Source organism: Eriocheir sinensis, chromosome 7 (assembly GCF_024679095.1).
Source record: "Eriocheir sinensis breed Jianghai 21 chromosome 7, ASM2467909v1, whole genome shotgun sequence".
Lineage (NCBI taxonomy): Eukaryota > Metazoa > Arthropoda > Malacostraca > Decapoda > Varunidae > Eriocheir > Eriocheir sinensis.
The window spans coordinates 12,641,198-12,667,338 of NC_066515.1; the positions used below are offsets into that span (position 1 = coordinate 12,641,198).

At 43.5% G+C, this 26,141-nt stretch overlaps 1 protein-coding gene and 1 non-coding gene across 2 annotated transcripts in view; both read right to left on the reverse strand.

The window, feature by feature from the left end:
• LOC126995295 (sialic acid-binding Ig-like lectin 10) overlaps positions 1 to 26,141 on the reverse strand; it is a 117,912-nt gene that overhangs the window by 70,844 nt on the left and 20,927 nt on the right. Inside the window, exon 3 of the mRNA XM_050854784.1 lies at positions 17,951 to 18,081. Coding sequence (XP_050710741.1) covers positions 17,951 to 18,081 — 131 coding nt within the window. The remainder of the gene's footprint in view (positions 1 to 17,950; positions 18,082 to 26,141) is intronic.
• Trnaa-ggc (transfer RNA alanine (anticodon GGC)) lies at positions 19,523 to 19,597 on the reverse strand. The gene has a single exon. It is a non-coding gene; the product is annotated as a tRNA-Ala (tRNA).

The window sequence follows — 26,141 nt, forward strand, 5'->3', positions numbered from 1 at the left end:
GTAACACATCCCCAGTCAGATCTTTTACCATTGATTTGCACTCTTTGCTTCCTATTGCTAAGCCACGCCTTAACCCAGTTCAAAACTTTACCCTCTACTCCGTGAGCCTGTAATTTAAGCAACAGTCGTTGGTGAGGAACTTTGTCAAACGCTTTACCAAAATCAGGATAGATTACATCATAATTTTCATCTCTGTCTACCGCCTCAAATACTTTATTGTAGAAGGACAAGAGATTGGTGAGGCATGACCTACCTTTCGTGAACCCATGCTGCGAGTCGTGGATTAAGCTATATTTCTCTAGATGCTCCCGAATGTTCCTGGCTATTATGGACTCCAGCATCTTGCCAATCTGGCGGCCTCAGTGCCTCGCAGTCCATCGCCAAGTGTGCTGTGCGGGCTATATAGACAGCAATCAAGCCTCGGAGTCCCCGCCTGGGGGGGCGACCAGAAATTCCCCTAGGGAGGACTCCCCTTCTGGCTGCCGACCTGAGAGGTGCCTTGATAACTCCTCGAGCCTGTTACTTATCAATTTCTGCAACATTCGCGGTCTTCGTTCTAATTTTCATTCTGTGGAACACCATCTCGAGGACCTCTCAACCTCACCTTTTCTTCCTCACCGAAACACAGGTTTCTGAGGCTACTGATAGTAATCTCTACTCTGTTCCCTCCTACTATCTCTATCCTAAACATCAATCAAACGCTGGATGTTGCGTCTACGTGCGCAACGATATCACTTGCTCTCGTGCCCACGACCTTGACTCTTCTGAATTTTCCACCATCTGGCTAAGACTTCATTGTCATTCTCTTACTAAATACATATGTGCTGTTTATCTCTCACCTAACTCTACTAACTATGTAAAATTCTTTGAATTTTTAAACTCTAAAGTGGAACACATCTTGACCCACTCTCCCTTTGCTGAGGTCTCCATTTTGGGAGATTTCAATGTTAACCACCAGCTTTGGCTTTCATCCTCTTTCACTGACCAGCCTGGTGAACAACCCTACAACTTTGCTCTCCTCAACGACCTAAAGCAGTTGGTTCAGCACCCTACACGTATTCCCGACCGTCTGGGAGACTGGCCCAACATACTAGATATCTTCCTTACCTCTAACCCTTCTGCTTACTCTGTCAAACTGTTCTCTCCGTTGGGCTCCTCCGATCACAACCTTATTTCTGTATCCTGTCCTATCGCTCATGTACATCCTCTGGACCCACCGAAGAGGCGATGCTTCTGGCATTTTGCTTCAGCTCGGTGGGACGACCTGAGGATGTACTTTTCCGAATTCCCGTGGAATGATTACTGCTTCCAGGAGAGAGACCCCTCTGTGTGTGCCCAGCGCATCACAGAGGTGATTGTCTCTAGAATGGAGGCATACATTCCACGTACTTTCTCTACTCCCCATGCTAAAAAGCCTTGGTTTAATCACGCTTATTCTCGTACTATCAAAGATAGAGAGGCAGCTCACAAAACGTACCAGAACCTTCAAACTCCCACTAACCATGATCTGTACATTTCCTCCCGGAATTGCTTTCTCTAATTTTTCCAGAGACTTCTGGCATCTAGCCAAAAATATCTCCTCCAATTTCACTTCTTCCTTTACCCTCCTCTCCTTAACCCTGACGGCAACACTGCTATCTCATCTGTCTCTAAGGCTGAACTCTTCGCTCAAGCTTTCTGTAAGAACTCCACCCTGGACGATTCTAGGCATATTCCTCCTACTCATCACCCCTCTGGTTTCTTTATGCCTATTATTAAGATTCTTCCTAATGATGTTTTCTATGCCCTCTCTGGCCTCAACTCTCAGAAGGCTTATGCTCAGAAGGCTGATGGAGTACCTCCTATTGTCCTTAAAAACTGTGCTTCCGTGCTGACACCCTGCCTGGCCAAACTCTTTCGTCTCTGCCTATCAACATCTACCTTTCCTTCCTGCTGGAAGTACGCCTTCGTACAGCCTGTGCCTAAGAAAAGTGACCGTTCCAATCCCTCTAAATACCGCCCTATAGCTCTACTTTCCTGTCTATCTAAATCTTTTAAATTAATCCTTAACAGGAAGATTCAAAAGCACCTTTCCACTTCTGACCTTCTATCTGATCGCCAGTATGGTTTCCGCAAGGGGCGTTCTACTGGTGATCTTCATGCTCTCTTAACTGACTCTTGGTCATCCTCTCTTAGCCGTTTCGGTGAAACTTTCTCAGTTGCGCTAGACATATCGAAAGCCTTCGATAGAGTCTGGCACAAGTCATTGCTTTCTAAACTGCCCTCTTTCGGATTATATCCCTCTCTCTGTACCTTTATCTCCAGTTTCCTTTCCGGCCGTTCTACCTCTGCTGTGGTAGACGATCACTGTTCTTCTCCTAAACCTATCAACAGTGGTGTTCCACAAGGCTCTGTTCTATCACCCACTCTCTTCCTATTATATTATTCATCAATGATCTTCTTTCTATAACAAATTGTACTATCCATTCATATGCTGATGACTCCACTCTGCATTATTCAACTTCTTTCAACAGAAAACCCTCTCAACAGGAATTACATGACTCCAGGCTGGAGCGCTGCAGAACGCTCAACCTCAGACCTTGCTATTATTATTTTCAATTCGGGTAGAAGAAACCTTGTATCCTTCAATGTTTCAAAAACTCAATTTCTTCATTATCAACTGGACACAATCTTCCAAACACCTATTCCCTATTCTTCGACAACACCCAGCTGTCACCTTCTTCAACAGTAAATATCCTCGGTCTATCCTTAACTCAAAATCTTAACTGGAAACTTCACATCTCCTCTTTTACTAAATTAGCTTCCTCGAGGTTGGGCGTTTTGTATTGTCTCCGCCAATTCTTCTCCCCCGCACAGTTGCTATCCATATACAGGGGCCTTGTCCGCCCTCGTATGGAGTATGCATCTCACGTGTGGGGGTCTCCACTCACACAGCTCTTCTGGACAAAGTGGAGTCTAAGGCTCTTCGTCTCTTCAGCTCTCCTCCTCTTACTGATAGTCTTCTACCTCTCAAATTCCGTCGCGATGTTGCTTCTCTTTCTATCTTCTATCGATATTTTCCGGTGACTGCTCTTCTGAACTTGCTAACTGCATGCCTCCCCCCCTCATGCGGCCCCGCTGCACACGACTTTCAACTCAAGCTAATCCCTTTACTGTCCAAATCCCTGACGCACCAGCATCCAGCATCTTCACTCTTTCATCCCTCACGCTAGTAATCTCTGGAACGATCTTCCTTCATCTGTATTTCCTCCTGCCTACGACTTGAACTCATTCAAGAGGAAGGTATCAGGACACCTCTTATCACGTAGTTGACTGCACTTTCGGCCACCTCTTCGGATTCTTTACTGGAGCAGCGAGTAGCGGGCTTTTTTATTGTTGTTTCCTCTTTTTTTGTACCCTTGTGCTGTCTCCTTGGCTGTAAAAAAAAAAAAAAAAACATGCAGCCAACATACACAATAAAAATTAATATCATACCTATGTTTATTAGGTTCGACGGTATTTTTTTTTTTCAACGTTAATAACGGACTTTCGGCATTAACGGACTAAGCTCCCCCACAATTTGTCCGTTATATCGAGGGTTTACTGTATATATATATATATATATATATATATATATATATAGATATATATATATATATATATATATATATATATATATATATATATATATATATATATATATATATATATATATATATATATATATATATATATATATATATATATATATATATATATATATATATATATATATATATATATATATATATATATATATATATATATATATATATATATATATATATATATATATATATATATATATATATATATATATATATATATATATATATATATATATATATATATATACACACACACACACACACACACACACACACACACACACATCAGATGCCCCTTGGATCACACCTAGGATTGAGCGCTTCATGCAGCAACGCAAAACGGCATTCTTCACCAACCCCTCCCTTTTCAAGCATCTCCGGAATAAAGTGATACGGAAAATGAAAATTAACATACTACTCCAAGAAGATCCACAGGCTCAAGCAAGAAAACATCAGCAGGTGGTACTCCAAGATCCGAGACCTATGTGGATTAAACAAGACCACCGCCTCCATCCCGAGTGTGACTCACCTGCCCGCCCCGGAAGCAGCTGAAGTCATTAACACCCATTTCGCCGACATCTGCCAGTCCCCGCCCAGCCTAGACCTCATCTCACTCCCCACCTACCTACCCACACCTCCACTACTCCCTTTAGTTCACGAGCACGAGGTTGCCAACACACTACTCAAGCTCAAATCGAGACGCTCCACTACTCCAGCTGACCTCCCTATCAAGCTTTACCAAGAATTCTCCACTAAACTAGGCACTCCTCTGTGCTCCATCATCAACGCCTCTCTCCATCAAAGTCAGTGTCTCGTAGACAACAAACTGCCCTGTCCATTCATACGCCGACGACTCTGCATTATTCAAATTATTTCAACAGGAGATCCTCTCAACAGGAATTACAAGACTAGACGGCAGGCTGCAGAACGCTGAAACTCTCACCTTGCTATCATTTCCGATTGGAGCAAAAGGAACCTGGTGTCCTTCAATGCCTCAAAAACTCAATTTATCCACCTATCAACTCGACACAATTTTCCAAACACCTATCCCTTGAAAAAAATTTCAAGGCCCTGAAGAACATAAGCTTGCATTGACCGACATTGATATCAGCGAAGTGCGTGCGTACCTGCAGAAAATAGATCCAAATAAATCTCCGGGCCCCGACAATTTATCTCCTCGCGTGTTGAGAGAATATAGTCAACAGCTAGAATTACCCATAACATTAATATTCAACAAGTCATTAGCACAGGCCAGTGTGTCTCTCGAGTGGAAAAAAGACAATATTACTCCGATCTTTAAAAAAGGAGATAAAAAAACAAGCCAGTAATTATCGTCCTATCAGCCTTACGTCAGTCCTAATTAAACTATTCGAAAAAATGATCAGGGATAAAATGATCACTTTCCTTGAAACAAATGATTTGATAACTGATAGTCAGCACGGATTTCGTAGTAATCGGTCTTGCCTTACAAACCTATTAACTTTTTTCAACGATGTTTATACATGTTGGGACGCCCGAAGCCCATATGACGCAATTTACCCAGATTTTCAGAAAGCGTTTGATAAAGTTCCTCACGTTAGACTTATTTCTAAACTGCGTTCCCACGGTATTAACGACCATCTATGTGCGTGGATTCATGACTGGCTCACCGACAGAGAACAACGTGTAGTTTTTAATGGTGAAGCATCGGATTGGCAACCCGTCACCAGTGGCGTGCCCCAAGGTTCGGTCCTGGGGCCAACACTATTCATAATTTACGTGAACGACTTAGAAACTGATATTCTATCAAAAGTAGCCAAATTCGCCGACGACACCAAATTAGGAGGTACGGTAATGAACAGTCAAAATTGCGAAAAGATTCAATCAGACTTAATAAGACTTGCCGACTGGAGCGAAAAATGGCAAGAGTTTTAACGTAGATAAACGTAAAGTAATGCACATAGGTGAAAAAAATCCTAACTTTAAATATCAGATTCAAGGACATGAGCTCAGCGAAGTAAAACAAGAAAAAGATCTTGGTGTCATTATCAGTAACACTCTTAAAATGAGTGATCAATGTTCTGCAGCGAGTAAAAAAGCCAATATGATGTTAGGATTAATCTCAAGAAACTTTGATTATAAATCACCCGAACTTATGAAGAGATTATATTTAGCATTTGTAAGACCACACCTAGAATACGCCGTTCAGTTCTGGTCACCGAACTATATCAAAGATCAAGTTTTGCTAGAAAGGATACAGCGACGAGCAACCAAACAAATTCCAGGGCTCCGAAACTTGCCATATGACGAGCGTTTAAAGCGTCTAGATATGTTTTCCCTAAAAAAGCGAAGGATAAGAGGGGACTTAATTGAAGTGTTCAAAATCCTTAATGGATTCGACAACATTAACCCAGATAGTCTATTTCAGAGAGACACCAACACAATAACACGCAGCAACGGTATGAAGTTAAAGGGAAACCGATGTAACACATTGGTGCGCAAAAGTTTTTTTCAATAATAGAGTCGTCGATCACTGGAATAGACTCCCACCGTCAGTAGTTAGCGCACAGAGTATCAATAGCTTCAAGTCTTCATTGGATAAGTACTTCAGGGATATAAGATTATACTGACCCTTCTTCGCATTGCAGCAAGACGTCAACCTAAATTCATATTATTATCCCCCACAACCTAGATTGCAAGTAGCGTAAGTTAACAATAGAGTAAAGCAACAGTTAATGTCCGCATGACAGGTGGAGTGAGGTGTGGGTGCAGTAAGGTGACAGGTTACTGGTGCCGTGCCTAGTACCGCCGGTAAAACGAGGATCAAGCCTCCACCTGTGCCCCTGAAACTACACCTCACCCATCGTGAGTATTAGGGGGGATCCTGAGGCTGCCCTGTACAGGCCACTCGTCCTCTTTCGTCCTCTTCCATTCTCCTTGTGTTTCTGTGTTTTTATGTTCTTATGTAATGAAGTCATTTTCCCCCACAGCTTAGGTTACCAGTAGTGTAAGTTAAGGGTAGTAATTTCCTCTTATTTATCTCTTTACTGTAAAATTTCCATGTCCCTTTCTTCCTTAAAGGTACATGGTGTTCTCTTCTAACTATTTCCTGCCGGCACGTTGCCGGAGGGAGAGGTGGGTGGGGAGGAGCCTGCATCTTTTCTGTCCACGTAGATTACTAGTAGTAGCGGTAGTAAACAGACACCCTCGCCATAGACCGATAGGTCTTCTGGTGTCTGTTCTTCCTATGTATTCCTATGTATTATTCGACAACACACAGCTGTCATTTTCTACACTAAACATCCTCGGTCTATCCTTAACTCAAAATCTTAACTGGAAACTTCACATCTCTCTCACTAAATCAGCTTCCTCGAGGTTTGGCGTTCTGTATCGTCTCCGCCAGTTATTTTTTCCCCGTACAGTTGCTATCCATATACTGGACCTTGGTCGCCCTCTTAAGGAGTATGCATCTCACTTGTGTGTGTGTGGGGTGGGGGTGGGGGGGGGGTCGGGGGTCCACACACACACACAGCTCTTTTGGACAGAGTAGAGTCTAAGGCTCTTCGTCTCATCAACTCCCCTCCTCTTACTGAAGTCTTCTACTTCTTACATTCCGCCGCCATGTTGCCTCTCTTTCTCTCTTCTTTCTATCTTATATCGGTTCTATCGATGTACTCTTCTAAACTTGCTAACTGCATGCCTCCCACCTTTCCGCGGCCTCGCTGCACACGACTTTCTACTCAAGCTTATCCCTTTACTGTCCAAATCCCTTACGAACGACTTAACTAGCATATTCACTCTTTCATCCCTCACGCTGGTCAACTATGGAAAAATCTTCCTTCATCTGTGTTTCCACCTGCCTACGACTTTAACTCTTTCAAGAGGAGAGCATTAGGACACCTCTCCTCCCGATATTGACCTCTCTTTCGGCCACTCCTCTGAACGCTTTGTTTTAGGAGCAGTGAGTAGCGAGCTTTTTTCATTATTGTTTCCTTTCTTTTGCCCTTGAGCTGTTTCCTTTGCCGAAAAAAAAAAAAAAAAAAAGTGTGCCTGGCAATCAGCAGAGCACACGTCAACGCCCTAATGTCCATGACGAAATCATTGGTGTTCGAGAAAGCCTTGTCGTCCGTGACACACCACTGGGCAGCGTGGGGCGTCTACAGACTAAAATCAAGGAATGGAATTTTTTTTGCCTGTTATAAGTCATGCATTCATTATAAGAACTACTAAAAATATTCTCGCCTCCGAGTATGGTCTTCACGCACATGAAGAGGACTCAAGAGTCACCACTTCGCGGACAACGCGGACGGAAAGGCACAAGGACAGACACACTTCCCCTGTGCACTACGAATAAGGAGACTTTTTACTGATACCATTCGCATATCTTTTAAGGGCACACGTTAATATATTCACAACATTCATTATGTTTGATATTATATCATTTTATAAGTACTTCCTTTAAGTTTTACCGTGTGTGTGTGTGCGTGTGTGTGTGTGTGTGTGTGTGCGTGTGTGTGGTAAAGCAAATTTACATCTTCACTAGGATTTAATAAGTTTTGATCGCTTCTTTCTTTGCATATTATATAATTACCAGCATGTCGCCAGCATGCTGGCAATTAGTGGTCCGAATGTCCCAGACAAGCGACGACCGTCGGCAATCATACTAGCCGACACCAAGAAGCCAAAAGTGCCGAAGTCGGCACATTGTGAAGGGGGCCTAAGAAGCGGCGTTTCTCAGGGGAAAATGGCTAAGGGAAGAGAGACTTTCATTTAAGTTTTTTTGGTGTCATTTCACTTTTACCAGTGTCAACATACCTTTCTTATCCTTCTCATCATGTAGTTTAGAGCTTCTCATTCTGAGTAATTTGATCCCCATATATACTCACAGCAAATTATAATGTTGACAGCGATTTTTCAAGATTTTTAGTTTTTGGGGGGAAGCAAGCTGCTCTCTCCTGTGACAACGCTCGGACGTGACACACCCACGCGTCACGCGTGTGATGCATAGGCGGTTGCGGTAACTGATATTCCCTGGTGAAGGTGAGTTCGTTCGTGCGTGCGTATGTCACAATTGCCGCGCAGGCGCGAAATTAGTCATGGTGATTAGTTCTTTTCTTTGAGAATGCAGCCGCTGGCCAATTAAAAAAAGTACATAATTAATTTAGCCAATCTTAGCGTTGTATTTCACCCTGAGGAAGGAGAAGCGGCTCAATTTGAAATAGTCTGAAGAAGATGTCTGTCTGCAGTGGGTGTCGTCTAGATTATTTCTATTGCATCGCCAGGTTATACGAAGATTCTGAAAACTCTACTGCACTGGAAGCTACATAATTCCAAAAGAAAACAAGCGCCGGTACTGTAATTTTATCACTAGTGACTGTAAGGGAACATTCCTTCAGAATGCATGCGTGACGGCATGGGAATTGCTTATTTTTGTTAATCACTGCCTGAGCCGCCACTGTGACCACAACACGGTGATTAAGCGTTTGAAAATAACATCGCAGACGTCCGTTGACTGTCACTCGTTCTGTAGCGAAGTCACGGACTCTCATCAAGAGAGTATTGGTGGTCCTGGCGTCCTCGTGGAAATAGACGAGACGCTCATCGTGCGATGCAAGTACGATAGAGGACGTGTGCTGTTACAGATTTGGCTGTTCGGGGGGATAGAGCGCCTCACCAAAAAGAGCTTCGTTGTGCTGCTGGTGAGGCCAATGGGTGATTAAGACATACTTCTCCCACTCATTGAGAAATGAATCCGCCGTGGGTCTGTGATCGTGAGTGATCAGCGGGGAGCGTACAAGAAACTTACAGAACTCGGGTATACCCACTACATTGTTGATCACTCGGAAAACTTTGTTGTAGACCTAGTGGACGGTTAAGTTCACACACAAAACATTGAACGTCTGTGGAGAGACGTGAAAGAGTGGGTGAAGCGCCCAGGTATACGGAGCAGGTTTCTTAGTCAGGGGAAAATCTGTCAAATTTTACGATTTTGCCGCAACTGTGGAAAACAACCTGAAACTTTGCACATAAGTATATTTTGGTAATAGAAACATTTTGCTCCTAAAGGGCAAAGGTTTAAAGGTCAAGGTCAAGGTCAGCCGGAGTCACATAATAATAAAAAGCCATAATTCAGCATTCAAAAGGCCTAGAAGGCTAGTTTTTGTCTCAAAATGATCCACACATTGTGGGAAAAATAAAGCATACAACAAATTTTATCCACTAGGCCTCCTAGTTATGCGTAAAGGTTAAAATAGCATGACAAATATTTATTAGGAGTGGGTTGTTAAACATTTATAGGTATTTTTTTCTGATTATTACATTAGGAATTCCTCCGTATCATCATCATCTTCATCATCATATTCAATGTAGGTTATAATGCCATAGAATATGTACACTATATATTTTCCGCTCATGTTTCAGGATATGAAGTGAGATCATGGACCTTGGGCTCTGTTTTTTTGTGCAAGGGACCATCTCAGAAGAATTTAGTGTGTCCCCTACCTCGTGTGTCAGGTGGGGCGGCAAAAGCATATGAAGCTGTACTATCACGATTAACTGAATTTGAAAAACTGGGAAGTCTTCCAAGAGGCATTTTGTGCAAGCCAAATGAACTAACTGCAGAAGAATGAGTGTCCACTGCGGCCAGATGGCACAAGGAATGTTATGACCAAGTGTCAGTTAGGTCTCTTCATAGAACACAGGCTAAGATCGTCAAGCAAACATCACATCAGTCGGGCTAGCCATCATCTTCAGAATCAAAAGCCGCCAATGAACCTGAACCAAGAACTTCAGGAAGGCTCACAACTCCATCTGCTAATACAACCTGCATCTTTTGTGGACAATTAGGCAAAACTGTCCTCCATCGTGTGTCAACAATATCCCAGGATGCCAACAGTAAGATGGGAATTCACATTCTTCAGGATTTTGAAGTAATGGCAAGACTACCTCCTGGGGGCGATCTTATGGCAGCTGATGCTTTGTATCATTTGCATTGTTTAACAACCTTTAACAATCAAGTACGTATCAGGCAGCGAGAAGTAGCCCGCAAGCCCAAAGATCAAGGTAGAGAAGCCTGGTTTCAAGCTCTTGAGGAGATGTATGGCGAAATCAGCTGGGGAGTTGCAGAAGGGAAAAAGTCTTTCAAGCTGAAAAATCTGAGGGAGAGACTGAGTGAGGCACTGTAAAAACGTGGAGAAGCAAGTAATGTTCATCACACTCGACTGAAAGAAGCCACTATTGGTCGTTTCCCTGGAATTAGAGAGGAGACTGATGGGAAGAACGTGCTATTCGTTTTTCCTGACTCCATGCAAGATATTATGAAAGCAGCCAGTGTTGGCACTGCAGAAAGTGATTCTTGGATCCTAGCTAAAGCTGCGGCCATTATTCGCCGGGAGATTGAGGAACGACCATTGTGGAATTTCAGTGGGGAGTACGAGGGCAACTGCCAAGAGAAGAGCATTCCTCCAGCATTGACATTCTTCCTTCGGATGACACTTGAAGGACCTGCATTGAAGCGTCAACATAGCCAGTCAACATTGACAATTGGTCAACTGATGATTTTCAACTGTGTCGAATAGGGCAATATCTAGTAAGAGCAAACACCATACAATTTCAATAACTACCTTCCTTGCTCTGTACTGTCATTCACAATTCAGAAACAAGGAATTTATCAACTTCCTTTATAATCTTGGCCTCTCTGACAGCTACAAAAAAGTAATTCAACATGAAAAATTGGTGGCCTCTACCCTGTCAAAGAAATTAAAAAAGGAAGGGGTGGTTTGCCCACCAAATGTACAGAAAGGTGTCTTCACAGTGGGTGCAATAGATAACATTGACCACAACCCAACATCCAACACATCTAAAGAAGCTTTCCACGGGACTGCCATGAGTCTTTTTCATATCAGGTCACAACACAAACCAAGAGTTCCTCGGTAGAAAATACCATGTGAGGATGATGGGACTGAAGGTTTACCCAAATCATACACATTTGTTCCTCCATTGGATGCTGATATAAAGAAAGCTGAGATGCCACGCACGGTTCCAGTCTCCATTCCAGAGAATCTGCATATCTTCGAAAAATCATGAAGAGAGGAACAAGAATGGCTGAATCATTTCGTACAGTCCCAAGCACAAGGGTCCTGCAAAGAAGTGTCTTGGGCAGGATATCATGCCTCACAACATAAAAATGCAGACTGCAGTAAGGGAAGTCTTCCAGCAACCAAAGCAATTCTTCCACTTTTACGAAAAGTCTCATTCCCCTTCAATGATCAAGCATGGATTAGAAAAAATAAATGAAGCAATCCAAAACGCTAGTCCTGGGCAGATCCCAGTGATTGCTATGGACTAGCCACTCTATGCCATGGCCAAACGCCTCCAGTGGACCTACACGACTCTCAGTGAAGAGAACATTGTGATTATGCTTGGTGGCATGCACACAGAGATGGCAATGCTGTCAACAATTGGAGATATTCTTCAAGGGTCTGGATGGGTCACAGCACTGACACAGGCACAAGTTGGCGGCCCTGGAGTAGCTCAGAATATTAGTAAAGGGTCTCCATTAATGAAGGCCCGTTACTGCCATCAAGTCACACTTGCAGCTCTTTGGAAGCTACGCAAGGAGGCAGAGGAAGAGACACTTCAATTATTGAATGATGAGAATGCTTGGCTGTCAGAAATGAAAGCTAAGTCAGCAACATTCTACTTCTGGGACCTTGTGATGCATTTGGAGGTAATCCTCCTACATTTTGTCCGTGCACATAGAGAGGGGAATTTTGAACTTTATATAGAGGCACTGGAGCGCTTTATGCCATTCTTCTTTGCGCTAGACCATACACATTATAGTAGATGGGCAAGTGTGCATCTACAGAATATGCGAACTCTCCCAGAAGCCATAAGGCACGAATTCATCGACCACAAGAATTGGGTGATACCAATACCTGGCCCGGTATTTATTCGTCAATGCGCATGAAGAGGAAACTCTTTTCCACCAATTCTTCGTACAGGCGGCACTACTCTATCCCCCTCTGGACACCCAACGTCGACGGCCTGTTACTCTCGTCGATGTCTCTAGTGAGGAGGAAGGACTGGATGACGAATAAGGTGACGACTTCGTATGCATTTCTTAGCCTTGCCAGTTAGGTTAGGTTAGTTTGGTTAGGTTAAGTTAGTTTGGTTGTGTTAGTTTGGTTAGGATAGGTTAGTTTCGTTAGGATAGATTAGTTTGGTTTGGTTATATTAGTTTCGTTAGGTTAGGCTAGGTGGTGGTGCGTGACAGCCAGCTGGCGGCCACAGGGGACGGCGGCCAGTCCTCTCGGGGGGAACATTGCGAGTGAGGGTTACTGCTGTGTTACTTATTTGTGAGGACGAAACTATTTTTTCCTGGTAAATTTCGGTCTGTTTTGTATTAATCTGCCTTTCGTCTTTTTTATCGCAAATCATTATTTTCTGAGGGGATGGGGGGTCGGTGTGTGGGTAAAAAAAAAAAGTAATGATTTGCGGGGAAAACAACAAGCATATTAATTCAAAACTGGCCGAAAACTACCAGAAAAAAATAGTTTCGTCCTGAATAGAGAGACTGAATAAAGTAAAATTTTACCATTATTTTGCGCAATGCAGAGATCATCTTTGCAGCCCCTACGTTGCTCACACATCTTCTAATTTAGCAATGTCCTTTCTATGGTGGAGAGATCAAAACTGTACCGCAAATTCTAAATGGGTTCAAGTATTACATATTTATTCTTGAATAAGACGTTTCTCATCATGAAGCCCAGCATTGTTTGCTTTGTTTGCCCCATAAATGCATTGCTGTGACAATTTGAGGTTTGACGCGATTTTGACGATCAGGTCCTTGGCACATGGAACGCTTTTGAGTTTTACGCCACGAATTTTGTAATCGAACCTCTTTTTGTGTGCCAATTTTGAAGAACCTGGCACTATTTCATATTATAGGGCATCTCCCATCTACCAGTTCAGGCTGAAAGTTTACGCAATATTCCTTGGAGGCTTTGTTTGTTTTCTTCAAAGACGACCGAATTACCAATCTTTGTGGGGTCAGCAAATTTCCTTATGAGATTATTGAGCCCGACGACAACGTTATTGATGTAAATTATAAACAGCTCTGGTGGAGAGAGAGAGAGAGAGAGAGAGAGAGAGAGAGAGAGAGAGAGAGAGAGAGAGAGAGAGAGAGAGAGAAATTTATCAGCATGACTCACTCCACTTCAGGACATGAGCCTTTCCCAATCGTTTTCCTTCGTTTCTCTCTTGTGCCTCTAGTTCCGAATTTTGATGTAAATGTTTCGTAGGCAGCACAGATCGCCTTCCTATAATACCTTGTTTTCCAAAAGCACTCCAGCAAAGTATTTTTTTTTCGATTCCAGTGAGACTTGTTTGTAACAGTTGCCGTAAGTATACAATTCAGATCTACTCAACTATTATGAGCAAAGGTCCAATTAGATAAGTTGAAATGAATGCAGAGGTCCGGATAAATATTGTAGCTGGACCTCAGGCTCCAGGAGTAGAAACAGATTATATAATTAAATAATGTGAAGGTCCTAGCGATGGAGTCTTGCAAGTCTGACTCCTCGGCTGACTATAGGCAAAAATCCATCACTAGAACCTTCAGGCATGCTGATATGTACTTTTGTGGCCCATAGAGGGGTCGAGGGGGGTAAAGCCCCCTGTAGGTAAGTGTGAATACTCCTTTTAGGTTCTAGTTGTGCCGAGCCACGGGTTCTGGCTACCGCTTCACCGTGGGCTACTCTGCCGCCCAAAATGCACCGAAAAATAGGAAGTCACTAAAGAAAATATACACCTTATTTTTTTCAAAGAATCACCATACATACACACAAACATATATACATACATGGATCATCCACATCTTCCTCTAATGTGTCCATGTGAAGCTACTTACATTATTATTTGTGTAATTTCAGTCATGCTACCGGACCCCGTAACTCGTTTGGTCTGTTTCCACTTAGCTCTTCATCCTTTCCCAGATTTTTAGGGAACATTTTCAAAATACTGCCACACTGGATCAATTTTTCTACGAGGTACACTTTCTTGTTGTCAATGAGATATCTACTGTCGGCCAGTTAAGCTTTTACTGAGTGATTAGGAGCAAACAACTACAGACTGCCACAGTCAGGGCATGCCCAAAACAAAACATGATCAGGATAGACTGTTAGGAAACTACAGAGAGAACATAACAAAATAAATGACCGAGTAATTGATCAGTTAATTGAAACATTTTCCATCAATATATCATCAGACGAAAGTAGTGGAGATGAGAATGATATTGTTGAAAAATGAACCAACTATAATAAATTGAGAGAGAGAGAGAGAGAGAGAGAGAGAGAGAGAGAGAGAGAGAGAGAGAGAGAGGAAGGAGAGGCAGAGACATAATAATAATAATAATAATAATAATAATAATAATAATAATAATAATAATAATAATAAACGGTTTATTTGGTTGCGGCAGCCGTCAGGGTGAAAATTTACATATTATAAATACAATTTTTCTTCGCTAATGGAAACAAGTACAAAAATAAGGGGGACGGGGAATGGTGGTCTGATATGTGTGGGGGGGTTAGGGCGACGGAGCTTGGGGTTGGGGGGGAGGAGCGGTGGGGGGAGTGCAGTGCAGTGGTGCCGAGAGGGTTGGAAGGTGCGGTCTCTTCAAATGACGGTGAGGTTAGGTCACGTGTTAATCATCAGGTCAGACGTTGGGTTCAGGTGACAGACGATGGTGAGGGTGCAGGTGGGCAGTTTAAGGGGGGGGGGGTCACTCAGGTATACCCAGGCTTAGTAAGGGGGTGCTAAGCTCCTGGAGTGACGAGACACAGGTGGTGGGTGCTGCCCGGCTGGTAGATGTGGTCGTGAGAACAAGTGCACAGCGTTGATATCATGGAGGTAATAAGGTTGATATAGTTGCCATACATATTGCTCCGAACCTGAGTGACGAGGCTGCCACACTACCTGCCACCTGAACTGACCTTCCCCTGCTGCTGGGTGACCTAGATGATGTGTGTGTGTGTGTGTGTGTGTGTGTGTGTGTGTGTGTGTGTGTGTGTGTGTGTGTGTGTGTGTGAACCAAGGAGACTATTATAGTCTCGTTGATAAGAATACTGCGTAGTATTCCAAGTTGAAAGCATGGTTAGGTGGCTGATGTGTACATTTTTATCGTAGGCAGGTAAGAAAGTATAATACATAAGAATCTTTTGAGAACTAAGTCATTGAAACTCCGTTCCATCCTTTTCCCTCCTCAGGAACGCTCTAGTCCGACGCGACAAAGCCTTTATGGTCCTGATTTCTGGCAGTGTGACTCTCCCCATTATTCTCCAGCGTCTCTGCCGAGGCAAATCCATTCCTAAATTACTAGAAGTAAAACAAGAATTAAGGAAACATTATTCAAACTAAGATAACGAGATGGATCAATGACAAATACTACACGAGAACACTACGAACTACTAAATGTTTTTTTTTAAATGGTCAGAAAACCCTTCCCCCCCCTCCCTCCCCCTACCGTACAGAGGCAATTTGAGGGTGTCAGGTCACAAGAGGTTGATTTCAGTGTCTGAAGTAACAAATGGAGAAAAAAAAATGGAAAGTTTCAGAGAGGACTCCGCACGTGGACCAGATGAGCTATACTCTAAAGTGCTAAAGGAGTGTGTCTGCTCTCGCATTTCGTTCCTGGTTGCTTTTGAAGGCAACTTGCGGCACACATATCAAAGGACTGGAAAATGGGAAACGTCACCTCAGTATTCAAGAATGGAGACCAGCCAAACCCTATGATCTACCGACCAGTGAGCTTCACATCAGTTCCATGCAAAGTGATGGAAACATTGCTGAAACAAAGGTTAATTGGCCATCTGGAAGGGGGCAATCTAATGAACAGCCGGTAGCATTGTTTCAGGTCAGGGAAGTCTTACCTTTCACAGCTACCTGAGCATTTTGAGGACCTCGAGGATGCCCTAGAGGCCTAGACAACGAAGATAGAATGGATATAGTCTTTTTAGACTGCAGAAAGGCCTTCGATACAGTTCTCCATCTACGGCTACTCGAAAAACTGAACGCAATTGGAAAAGAAGGAGAAATTGCTTGATGGATCAAGTTACCCAAGTTGAAGATTGTTACGTGTTCTCACCAAAGGCTTATACTTGCATTGGCAAAGTGTCTGGAGCGGTGTGCCACATAAGAGTGTGCAGGGCCGGCCCTCATTTTAGTGTACATAGAAGACCTTATGGAGTACGTTCAGTCCAGTGGGAATTTATTTGCGGATGATGCAAAACTCTACAGAAAGACAATAACCTCCTCAGGTGTAGATACACTACAAGAGGACATCACCAAGCTACACAAATGAAGCAGCAAGTGGTTACTACAGTTTAAGAAAGATAAATATAAGGTCATACACCTTAAGAGGGAATATCTTGATTACCAGTACCACACTGGGAAACACTCCATTATCCACTGCAGAGGAAAAGAAAAACTTAGGAGAATATGTTACCCCAAACCTGGATAAATTCATGTCACCATAGCAGCGTGCCAACTCCATGGTGGTATTATTAAGGAAGACCAACACCTACCTGGACACAGTAATGTTTCTCTCGTTGTACAAATCCCTGATCAGATCCCGCTTTGAATATAGCATCCAGGCATGGTCCCCGTATACTCGAGGAGACAAACACGCAATAACAGGTAAAACGGAGAGTCACTACATTGGTCCCGGAGCTGTCACAACTGGCGTACGAGGAGAGGCTGACTCGTCTAGGACTAACAATACTGCAGGAGAGGAGTAAACGAGGAGACGGGATGTAGACTTTCAAGATCCATGGCTTTGAGTCACTTAGGGACGGTCACTTCCTACAGCTTGCAGGACGGAGTCAACAAAACACCAGAGGACATAGTCTAAAGCTAGTAAACCACAAGCACAGAACGTCAAGGAGGGACAATTTCATTAAAGCGAGAGTTATAGACCAATGGAACAGTCTCCCAAAATATGTAGTCGTGAGCCAGAGTGTGAAGTTTTCATAATTATGACCGATATGAGGCAATGAACAGAGAAGAGGGAACCTTTAAGAGCAATGACTCTCATGGCTCTTAAATTATCACTGAAGATAAGCACCGCCAGGTAGAGAACGCAAACCGTCAAGTACACAGTGCCCATCACTTGGCAGACAGCGCTTATCACCCACTGTATAAACCCCACCGCTAGTGTGACATCATATGCCAACAATCACATAACGCACACCACAAGATACACAACACATACCACAGCTACATGACACCTGCCTCTCCACCAGGGACATCATGTAAACACGTGTCACTAGTAACACCCACGCGTCACTTACCGCCAGGTACCAGGTAGTCTTGTATGAGGGTGGATTGGCGTCCACATTGCATGTGAAGGTGACGTCCTCTCCTTCATGCACCAGTACTGAAGCCGACCTGCCACCCAGCTCCAGCGAGGCTACTGGCGGATCTAGGGGAGACAGAGGGGGAGATGAGTGGTGGGTGTGATATTGACAGGGAAAGTTCTAGTTATCCCATTGGTTGGAATGAATGAAGGAGGTAAGGGTGTGGGTGGTCTCGATACTCCTCTCTTGAAAGAGTTAAAGTCCATAGCAAGAGGATATACAAACGAAGGAAGAGTGTTCCAGAGTTTACCAGTGTAAGGGATGAAAGAGTGAAGATACTGGTTAACACTTGCATAAGGCGTGTGGACAGAATAGGGATGAGCTTGAGTAGTAAATCGTGTGCGGGAGGGAGGGAATGAATGCAGTTTGCAAGTTCAGAAGAGCAGTCAGAGTGCTGATATGGATAGAAGATAGAAAGAGATGTAACATGGCGGCGGAATTTAAAAGGTAGGAGACTGAGAGGAGTTGATGACACGAAGAGCCTTAGACTCTGTCCAAGAGAGCTGTGTGTGTGTGTGTGTGTGTGTGTGTGTGTGTGTGTGTGTGTGTGTGTGTGTGTGTTCTCCTCACACATGAGATGCATACTCAATACGAGGGCGGACAAGACCCATGGATAGCATATGGGAGGGGGAAAAGATCTGGCGGAGATAATTCAGAACGCCCAACCTCGAGGAAGTTGATTTAGTAAGAGGAGATATGAGGTTTCCAGTTGAGATTTTGAGTTAAAGATAGATATTATAAAAGTTGATACCTGAATGTTACCGAAGAATTGGGTACAGGTGTTTGGAAGATTGTGTCGAGTTGACAGGTGGATAAACTGAATTTGTTGAGACATTGAAAGACACCAAGTTGTGTTTGCCCCAGTCGGAAATGATAGTAAGGTTTGAGGTTTATTAAGCGTTCTACGGCCTCCAGCCTGGAATCATGTAGTTCCAGTTGGGGGGGGAGTCTTCAATCAAAAGAGTAGTGCAGAGTAAAGTCATCGGCGTAAGAATGGATAGGAAGTTTGTTTTGGAAAGATCATCAATGAACAACAGAAAGAGAGTAGGAGATATGACAGAGCCATGCGGAACACCACTGTAAATAGGTTTTGGGGGAAGAAGTGACCGCATACCACATCAGAGATAGAGCGGCCAGAGATGAAACTGGAGATGAAAGTACAGAGCAAATGATAGTTCATAGGAGGGTATAGTTTGGAAAGCAAAGATTTATTTATGCGGCTAGTGAATGAAAGTCATGGATATTGTTTTTTTCCAATCTATTTCCTCTATCCTTGTGGAGACATCCGATGCAAATCTGCACAAGATCTACGTCCTGAGGGGAGAGCGTTATGACATGTTTTATGTATAATTTCCGCGGAATTGAGGATGCACAGAATCTACTCAAAGAACTCTGAACTTTGTGGCAAGTAGGCTATTATGTTACCCTTTAGGTCACAACAGATGAACTGATACGTTAATAATATGATTTCGCACCTATATTTAAGAAACTAATAAATTTAGCGATAGGCACCGCCCGGGGATCGAACCCGGGACCTTCCGCTTGCCGGGCGGACGCGCTAACCGTTACACCACGGTTGCCTCTTGGTGAGCAAAGTCACTTATACCAAGTCAGGTCACTCTGCCTTCAAAACTGCGACCGGTAGGGGCAGGGGTGGTTTGGGGCGGAGCAGCGGGATGACGTCACTTGAATCCAAATACCCGCCAGTTCATGGGTGACTAAGTCGCGCCCGTGTGTGTACTGTGGATGTGCATACTCGCCTTCTTTCACAACGCGTTCAGGCAAGTCACTGACGAAAATAATATGCCTTTTTTATTGTGCTATGCGTGACTGTAATTGTAATGCCTACAAACGGCGGTGTGGGGTGTGCGGGGGGGGCATGTGGAAGTGATTGATTTAAATTATTAAGCCTTTCTTCGTTTTCTCTAAATCCCAGTTTCTACATTCTCTAGTTTGGCACCAAGCAGCGTCACGTATAAGCCACGCCTCTGCCGTGTCTCCTCATACCTGTCAAGCTACTGTGGTGTCTTTCCATAAGATTTTGCGTTAGAGACCATAAGTTTGTGTATAAAAAAACGTAAGACTTGACAGGTATGGTTCCAACGGACTCAAGCAGACGACATATAAATGCATGAAAAATAAAAAGAGGCTATGTCGCTAAATGGACCAAATACTGATAGCTTACCCACGAAAAGAAAATAGGTAAGATGTATTTGTGCAGCAGAGAACAGCATACATTTACTTATATATCATGCAATCTTGGTCAGAGTCATGGTGTTATAATAAGCTACAAGGGCCTTGCTTTGGTGGTGCTCTAAGGAGAGCCATCCACCGCAACAAGGGAAAGAAAGTGAGCGAGCAAGAGTGTTTCTGTGTTTGTGTACCCGTCCGTTGTGGAAGAGCTACACATGCGCACAACCAAGGTAAAGGAAGGCAAGCCAGGTATTCCCACGTGGGGGGGGCGCTGTACCAGAATTTGAGTGGACTGCGCAGGCAGACCGTGACGTCACAGGCTAGACGAGGAATAGGTATGACTCTTGACCTAGCCACCGGCGAGAGGAGGTTTATCTGAGCTGTCCGTTTTCTTTGACATGGGAAACTGTTGTACAGTATGCCTTCGTGCTTCATTGTTCATGGGTGCAGATCCCTGCATTCCAAAGTCATGAAATAAAGTCTACAAACATAAAACATATTTCATTAGAATCCTCGTTACAAATGATACCCCTTTTGGCTTTTTTTTTTTTCATGAGATCCTAAGCTTATTCTACAGTTTAGTACTGTGTATAATTTCATCAGGCATATACTGTACAAATACAAATCATAAGGTTGTATCCTCATTGCATAGCACAACGAAAACTGCCAAGCTGTAGAAGGAATGACCTCAATGAGTTCAGCTGCACTGGGCACCATGGTCTATACCCAAGACTTAGGTGAACAAATACTCTAAAGAGGAATGGGAACCCTGGATTATATATGTGAATGCACATGCCCTATAGTCATTATTATTATTATATGAGTGAATTGTCCTAACACTCCAGGGAAAATTAATGCAAAGGGCACTAAAGCAGTACTGAAAATGCATTTCAGGATCAGAACCTACGTAGACGACCTTTAAATTCTCTCTCTCTCTCTCTCTCTCTCTCTCTCTCTCTCTCTCTCTCTCTCTCTCTCTCCCTTTCGTCTAGGCTGTGACGTCACTTAGATGCGCAGAGAGTGGTGGGGTAGGGGAGATCGAGACTACCTGGTGTTCCCTCTACCATGCGCACAACGACGGCTCTTTTCGTCCGGGCGTCCCCATTAATTTTATCCCCGTGAGAAGACATTGTTCTCTGTGGTGTACCTGCCCCTGCCACGGGTGGTGCCCTGCTTCCTTTTTTTATTATTAACAGTAAAGACAACAGCTCAAGGGGAAAAAAAAAAAAAAAAAAGCCCGCAAATCATTGCTCCTATGAAAGAGTAGAGGAGTGGCCAAAAAAGAGGTCATTATCGGGAGGAGAGACGGCCTGATACTCGCTTCTTTAAAGAGTTCAAGTCGTAGGCAGGATGATATACAGATGAAGGAAGATTGTTTCAGGGATGAAAGAGTGGAGATGCTGGTTAACTCTTGCATAAGGGATTTGGACAGCACATAGATGAGCTTGAGTTGAAAGTTGTGCGCAGCGGGGCCGCGGGAGAGGAGGCATGCAGTTAGCAAGTTCAGAATAGCAGCCAGTGTGAAAATATCGACAGAAGATAGAGGCAACATGGCGGCGGAATTTCTGTACTCTGACTCTTACTTGACACTTTACAACAAAAGAATAGAATGAGCTTAGTGGACAACTCGATTTCTCCTAACAACTCGACTCAACCTACCAAACGATTACCCTATAATATTCAACAAATCGCAGCTGTTCCCTGATATTAAATATTCTTGGCCAAGCTGCAACTCGGAATCTCAACTATAAGCTTCATATTTCATCTCATAATAAATCAGCATTTTTGAGGTTGGTTCTAATTATTTTTCAACAAAATATGTTTAATCTCGAAAATGCTAAATATATACAGAAGTTATGTCCGCCCCTGTATAGAATATGCATCTCATGGAAGGATGAATCCTAAATACACAGTTCATTAGGACAGAGTACAGTCAGACTTATCATCCCATCATCTCTAATGACTCTTCAAACTCTTGATTACAACCACAATATCGCTGTTTTTTCTTTTATCTTAAATCGTTACTTACATGTTAAGTGATCTTTTGAACTTGCTAGCTGCATTCCTTCATCACCCCCGCGGGCTCGCCTCCCTCGGCTATGTACAACTTCTATTCTGTCCAGATCCCTTATGGATAAATTTAATAGTATCTTCATAAGTTCATCTCTTTCGCTGGTAAACTCTGAATCAGTCTTACTTCGGGGATGGTGAGCCCAAGGACCTAAGTTCGAGTCCACAGAAGGACGCTGACCATTTTAAACCATCGCCGAGTGGCAGAATATTGCCCTCACGCTTCCCAGATGCTCAGTCAACCCTAACTTCAGAGACTTCGTTCAAGCAGCATGGGCCAAGCATGAGTAATACATCACGGCAACCACTATAAGTAAAATTCACCTGCGCAACTAACGGGCCTGGGTCGTCCAAGAGACCCTCCAAGAGAGACTACCTAGATTATAGGCAGCACCTAAGTTGAACGCATGCAGCATGTTTAAAAAAAACTTTCTAAATGACTATGATCGTCTCTTTCGGCTGTTTGCGGGAACAGTGCTATAGTGTGCGATTTTTTGTATTATACGTATTCGCCTTTCAGATGCTCCACATGCTCTTAAAACAGGAAATTTACTGGGAGGAAGAATAATTTCCTGAAGTAATCAATCTTATGATGCTGCATAAGTGAATCACAAATGGTTTTGGCGTCTGAGAAAACTATGAATATGGGGAGCGGTAGGAATAATTGAATTTAGGAGAGGTGCAAAAAAGAAATGGAAAGAAGGGAGGACATATCAGGGGACACACATGGAATAAGCAGAACCAGCTTTGAAACATGGGAAAGTAGGCTATACAAAGCTTGCCAACTTTTAACAAGGTTGTTAACTTTCAACAAGCTTTGGTTAGTCAGACATAACTGTGACTTACAGAACAGCATTCGGTCTACGTATACACAAAAGATAGCTCAGTACTTATTTAGAAACGAAATAATCGGCAACACGATTTTTATTTACGAGATACTGACTGAGCCTCTCGGAGGATCTCCAGATTTATATATCGAATGAGCTCCGGAGGCTACAGGGGGATATGTTGGGACTCTGAGATGAAAGGTTCTGGCAGTGACGAAGGCACTAGTAGGTATACCTACTATTAGCAAAAATCTTATAAATGGTAACTTATCTGTAATCATTGCTGATGAGGTTAGGTGGGGTTAGGTTTACAATACCTGCCTTGTGTAGGTCTATATGCCTTCTGCAGACTCCTTATGTTCTTATTGTTCAGGCGGATTAACAGCCGGCTGTTGAAGAGTCATAGATCTGGGCATTCGGGATTCACGCTTAGAAAGTAGCCTACTGACCCATATCATGGAGCGCCTGTTTCATCTGTGTATCGTACATAATTCACCAACCCGGACACGCAGTGTGATAGCAGGTTGTCAAAGCACGTGGCTGTTGTCCATATCATGGTAGAAGAAACACCAGGTAGTCTCGATCTCCCTACCCCACCTCTCTCTGCGCATTCAAAGTGACGTCACTGCCTAGACGAGACCGAGATTGATAGAGAGAAAGAAAGAGAAAGAGAATGTGAGAATTTAAAGGTATCCTAATGTAATGTAGCCCGTTGCACGTCTAAGTAGGTTATGATCCTGGAATGCATTTTCAGTAGTTTTAGTGTTATCTGCATTAATTTTCCCTGGAGTGTTAGGACAATTCACTCATATAATAATAATAATGACTATAGGGCATGTGCATTCACATATAAACCTGGGTTCCCATTCCTCTTTAAAGTATTTGTTCACCGATAATAAGTCTTGGGTATAGAGTCTATAGACCATGGTGCCCAGTGCAGCTAAGCTCATTGAGCTCCTTCCCTCAACAGCTTGGCAGCTTCCGTTGTGCTATGCAATGAGGCTACAGCCTTATGATTTATTTATGTACAGTATATGCCTAATTAAATTATTCACAATACCAAACTGTTGAATTAGGTTAGGATCTAATAAAAAAAACTAAGCCCAAAAGTGTATTATTTGTAACTTCATCTTTTGGGAGACTGAAAAAGTAGTGTGGTCCCTTTGGGATGCAGGGATCTGCACCCACGAACAATGCAACACGAAGGCGCACTATACAAGAGTTTCCCATGTCACAGAAAACGGACCGCTCAGATAGACCTCTTCTAGCCGGTGGCTGGGTCAAGACTGAAGTCCCCGCAGCAGTCAGACCTCTTCCACGTCTACTAAAAAAAAAAGTAGTAGATTGTGACGCCACGGTCTGCCTGCGCAGTCCACACCAATTTTGTTCCAGCGCCTCCCCCCCCCCCCCCCACACACACACACACCTGTGCGAATACCTGGCTTGCCTCCCTTTACCTTGGTCCATATGGTCGGCTAATCTGCGTACGAGAAGATTGGGCTGAGGTGGCAGTGCGTTCTGTTTGGAGAGAAGTCAGCGGGAGAAGAGGCAATGGAGGTGTCGGGCCGGAGATAACATGAGAATAAGCGTGAATCAAGGGGAGGATCCAGCACCCTATTTTAATGAATTAATTGAGAATATCGAAAATAAGTTAAATGCTCTGGCATGACAGCTCAATTTTTCCAGCGAAATTAAATGTCCCACCGAGCCTGGGTTTAAATGTCTAATAACTGACTGTGGCGAGCCAGTCCTGGTGTGGGTGGCAGGAATCAGTTTGTTATTTTCAATGAATATGATAAAATAATTACATACCAATGTATTTTCGTGTATCTGGCAACCTCTCCCCAGCCCACCGCGGCTTTCCTGCCTCAAACTCAGATGAACTGGTGCCTGAGGGAAGACTGCTTTGTTTACACCGCGATCTTCCTTCATGAGCTCTTGCTAACGCATTAGAGAACTTGCTATTGCCCTGAAGCCTTTCACTGACATCATGTCAAAACGGAAACGGGATGTGAAGAAAAACCGCTGCATGGTAGCTTAGGCAATGGAAAATGCAAGGAGAAGCTACGCGCCAACACTTTCAAGTTCAAGCGCCTCGCCACCACAAGATCCCTCAACACCATCACAGCCACTAAACCAATCGTTGCATTTAAATGTATGATTGATATGTACGAAAATCATGTACGCAGAATATCTTAGAGTGAAATTTGCCACCCAAGGGGCAGTGCTCTCTAAAGACAGATCCTCTCTCTATCCACACCACGCTACATTCACACAACATACACACCTTTTCCCAAAATTCGAAATTCAAAATGGCGTACAATAATAGTGCCTCGGAGTCTCCGACTAGGGTGTGGGGGTTGGGGGGGGGACGACAAATTCCCCCAGGGAGGACTCCCCTTCTGGCTGCCGACTTGAGTGATGTCTTGATAACTCCTCGAACCTCTTTCTTATCAATTTCTGCAATATTCGCGGTCTTCGTTCTAATTTTCATTCTGAGGAACACCATATCTCCTCCTCTAAACCTCACCTTCTCTTCCTCACCGAAACACAGGTTTCTGAGGCTACTGACAGCAATCTCTACTCTGTTCCCTCCTACTATTTCTATCTTAAATTTCACTCCAAAGATGGATGTTGCGCCTACATGCGCAACATCACTTGCTCTCGTGTCCACGACCTCGACTCTTCAGAATTTCTACCATCTGGCTAAGACTTCATTGTCATTCTATTACTAAATACATCTGTGTTGTTTATCTCTCACCCAACTCTACTAACTATGTAAAATTCTTTGACTATTTGAACTCTAAAGTGGAGCACATCTTGACCCACTCTCCGTTCGCTGAAATCTCCATACATACTAGACTTCTTCCTTACCTCTGTCAAACTGTTCTCTCCATTGGGCTCCTCCGATCACAACCTAATTTCTGTATCCTGTCCTATCGCTCCTGTACATCCTCTGGACCCACCGGGGAAGCGAAGCTTCTGGCATTTTGCTTCAGCTCGGTGGAATGACCTGAGGATGTACTTTTCCGATT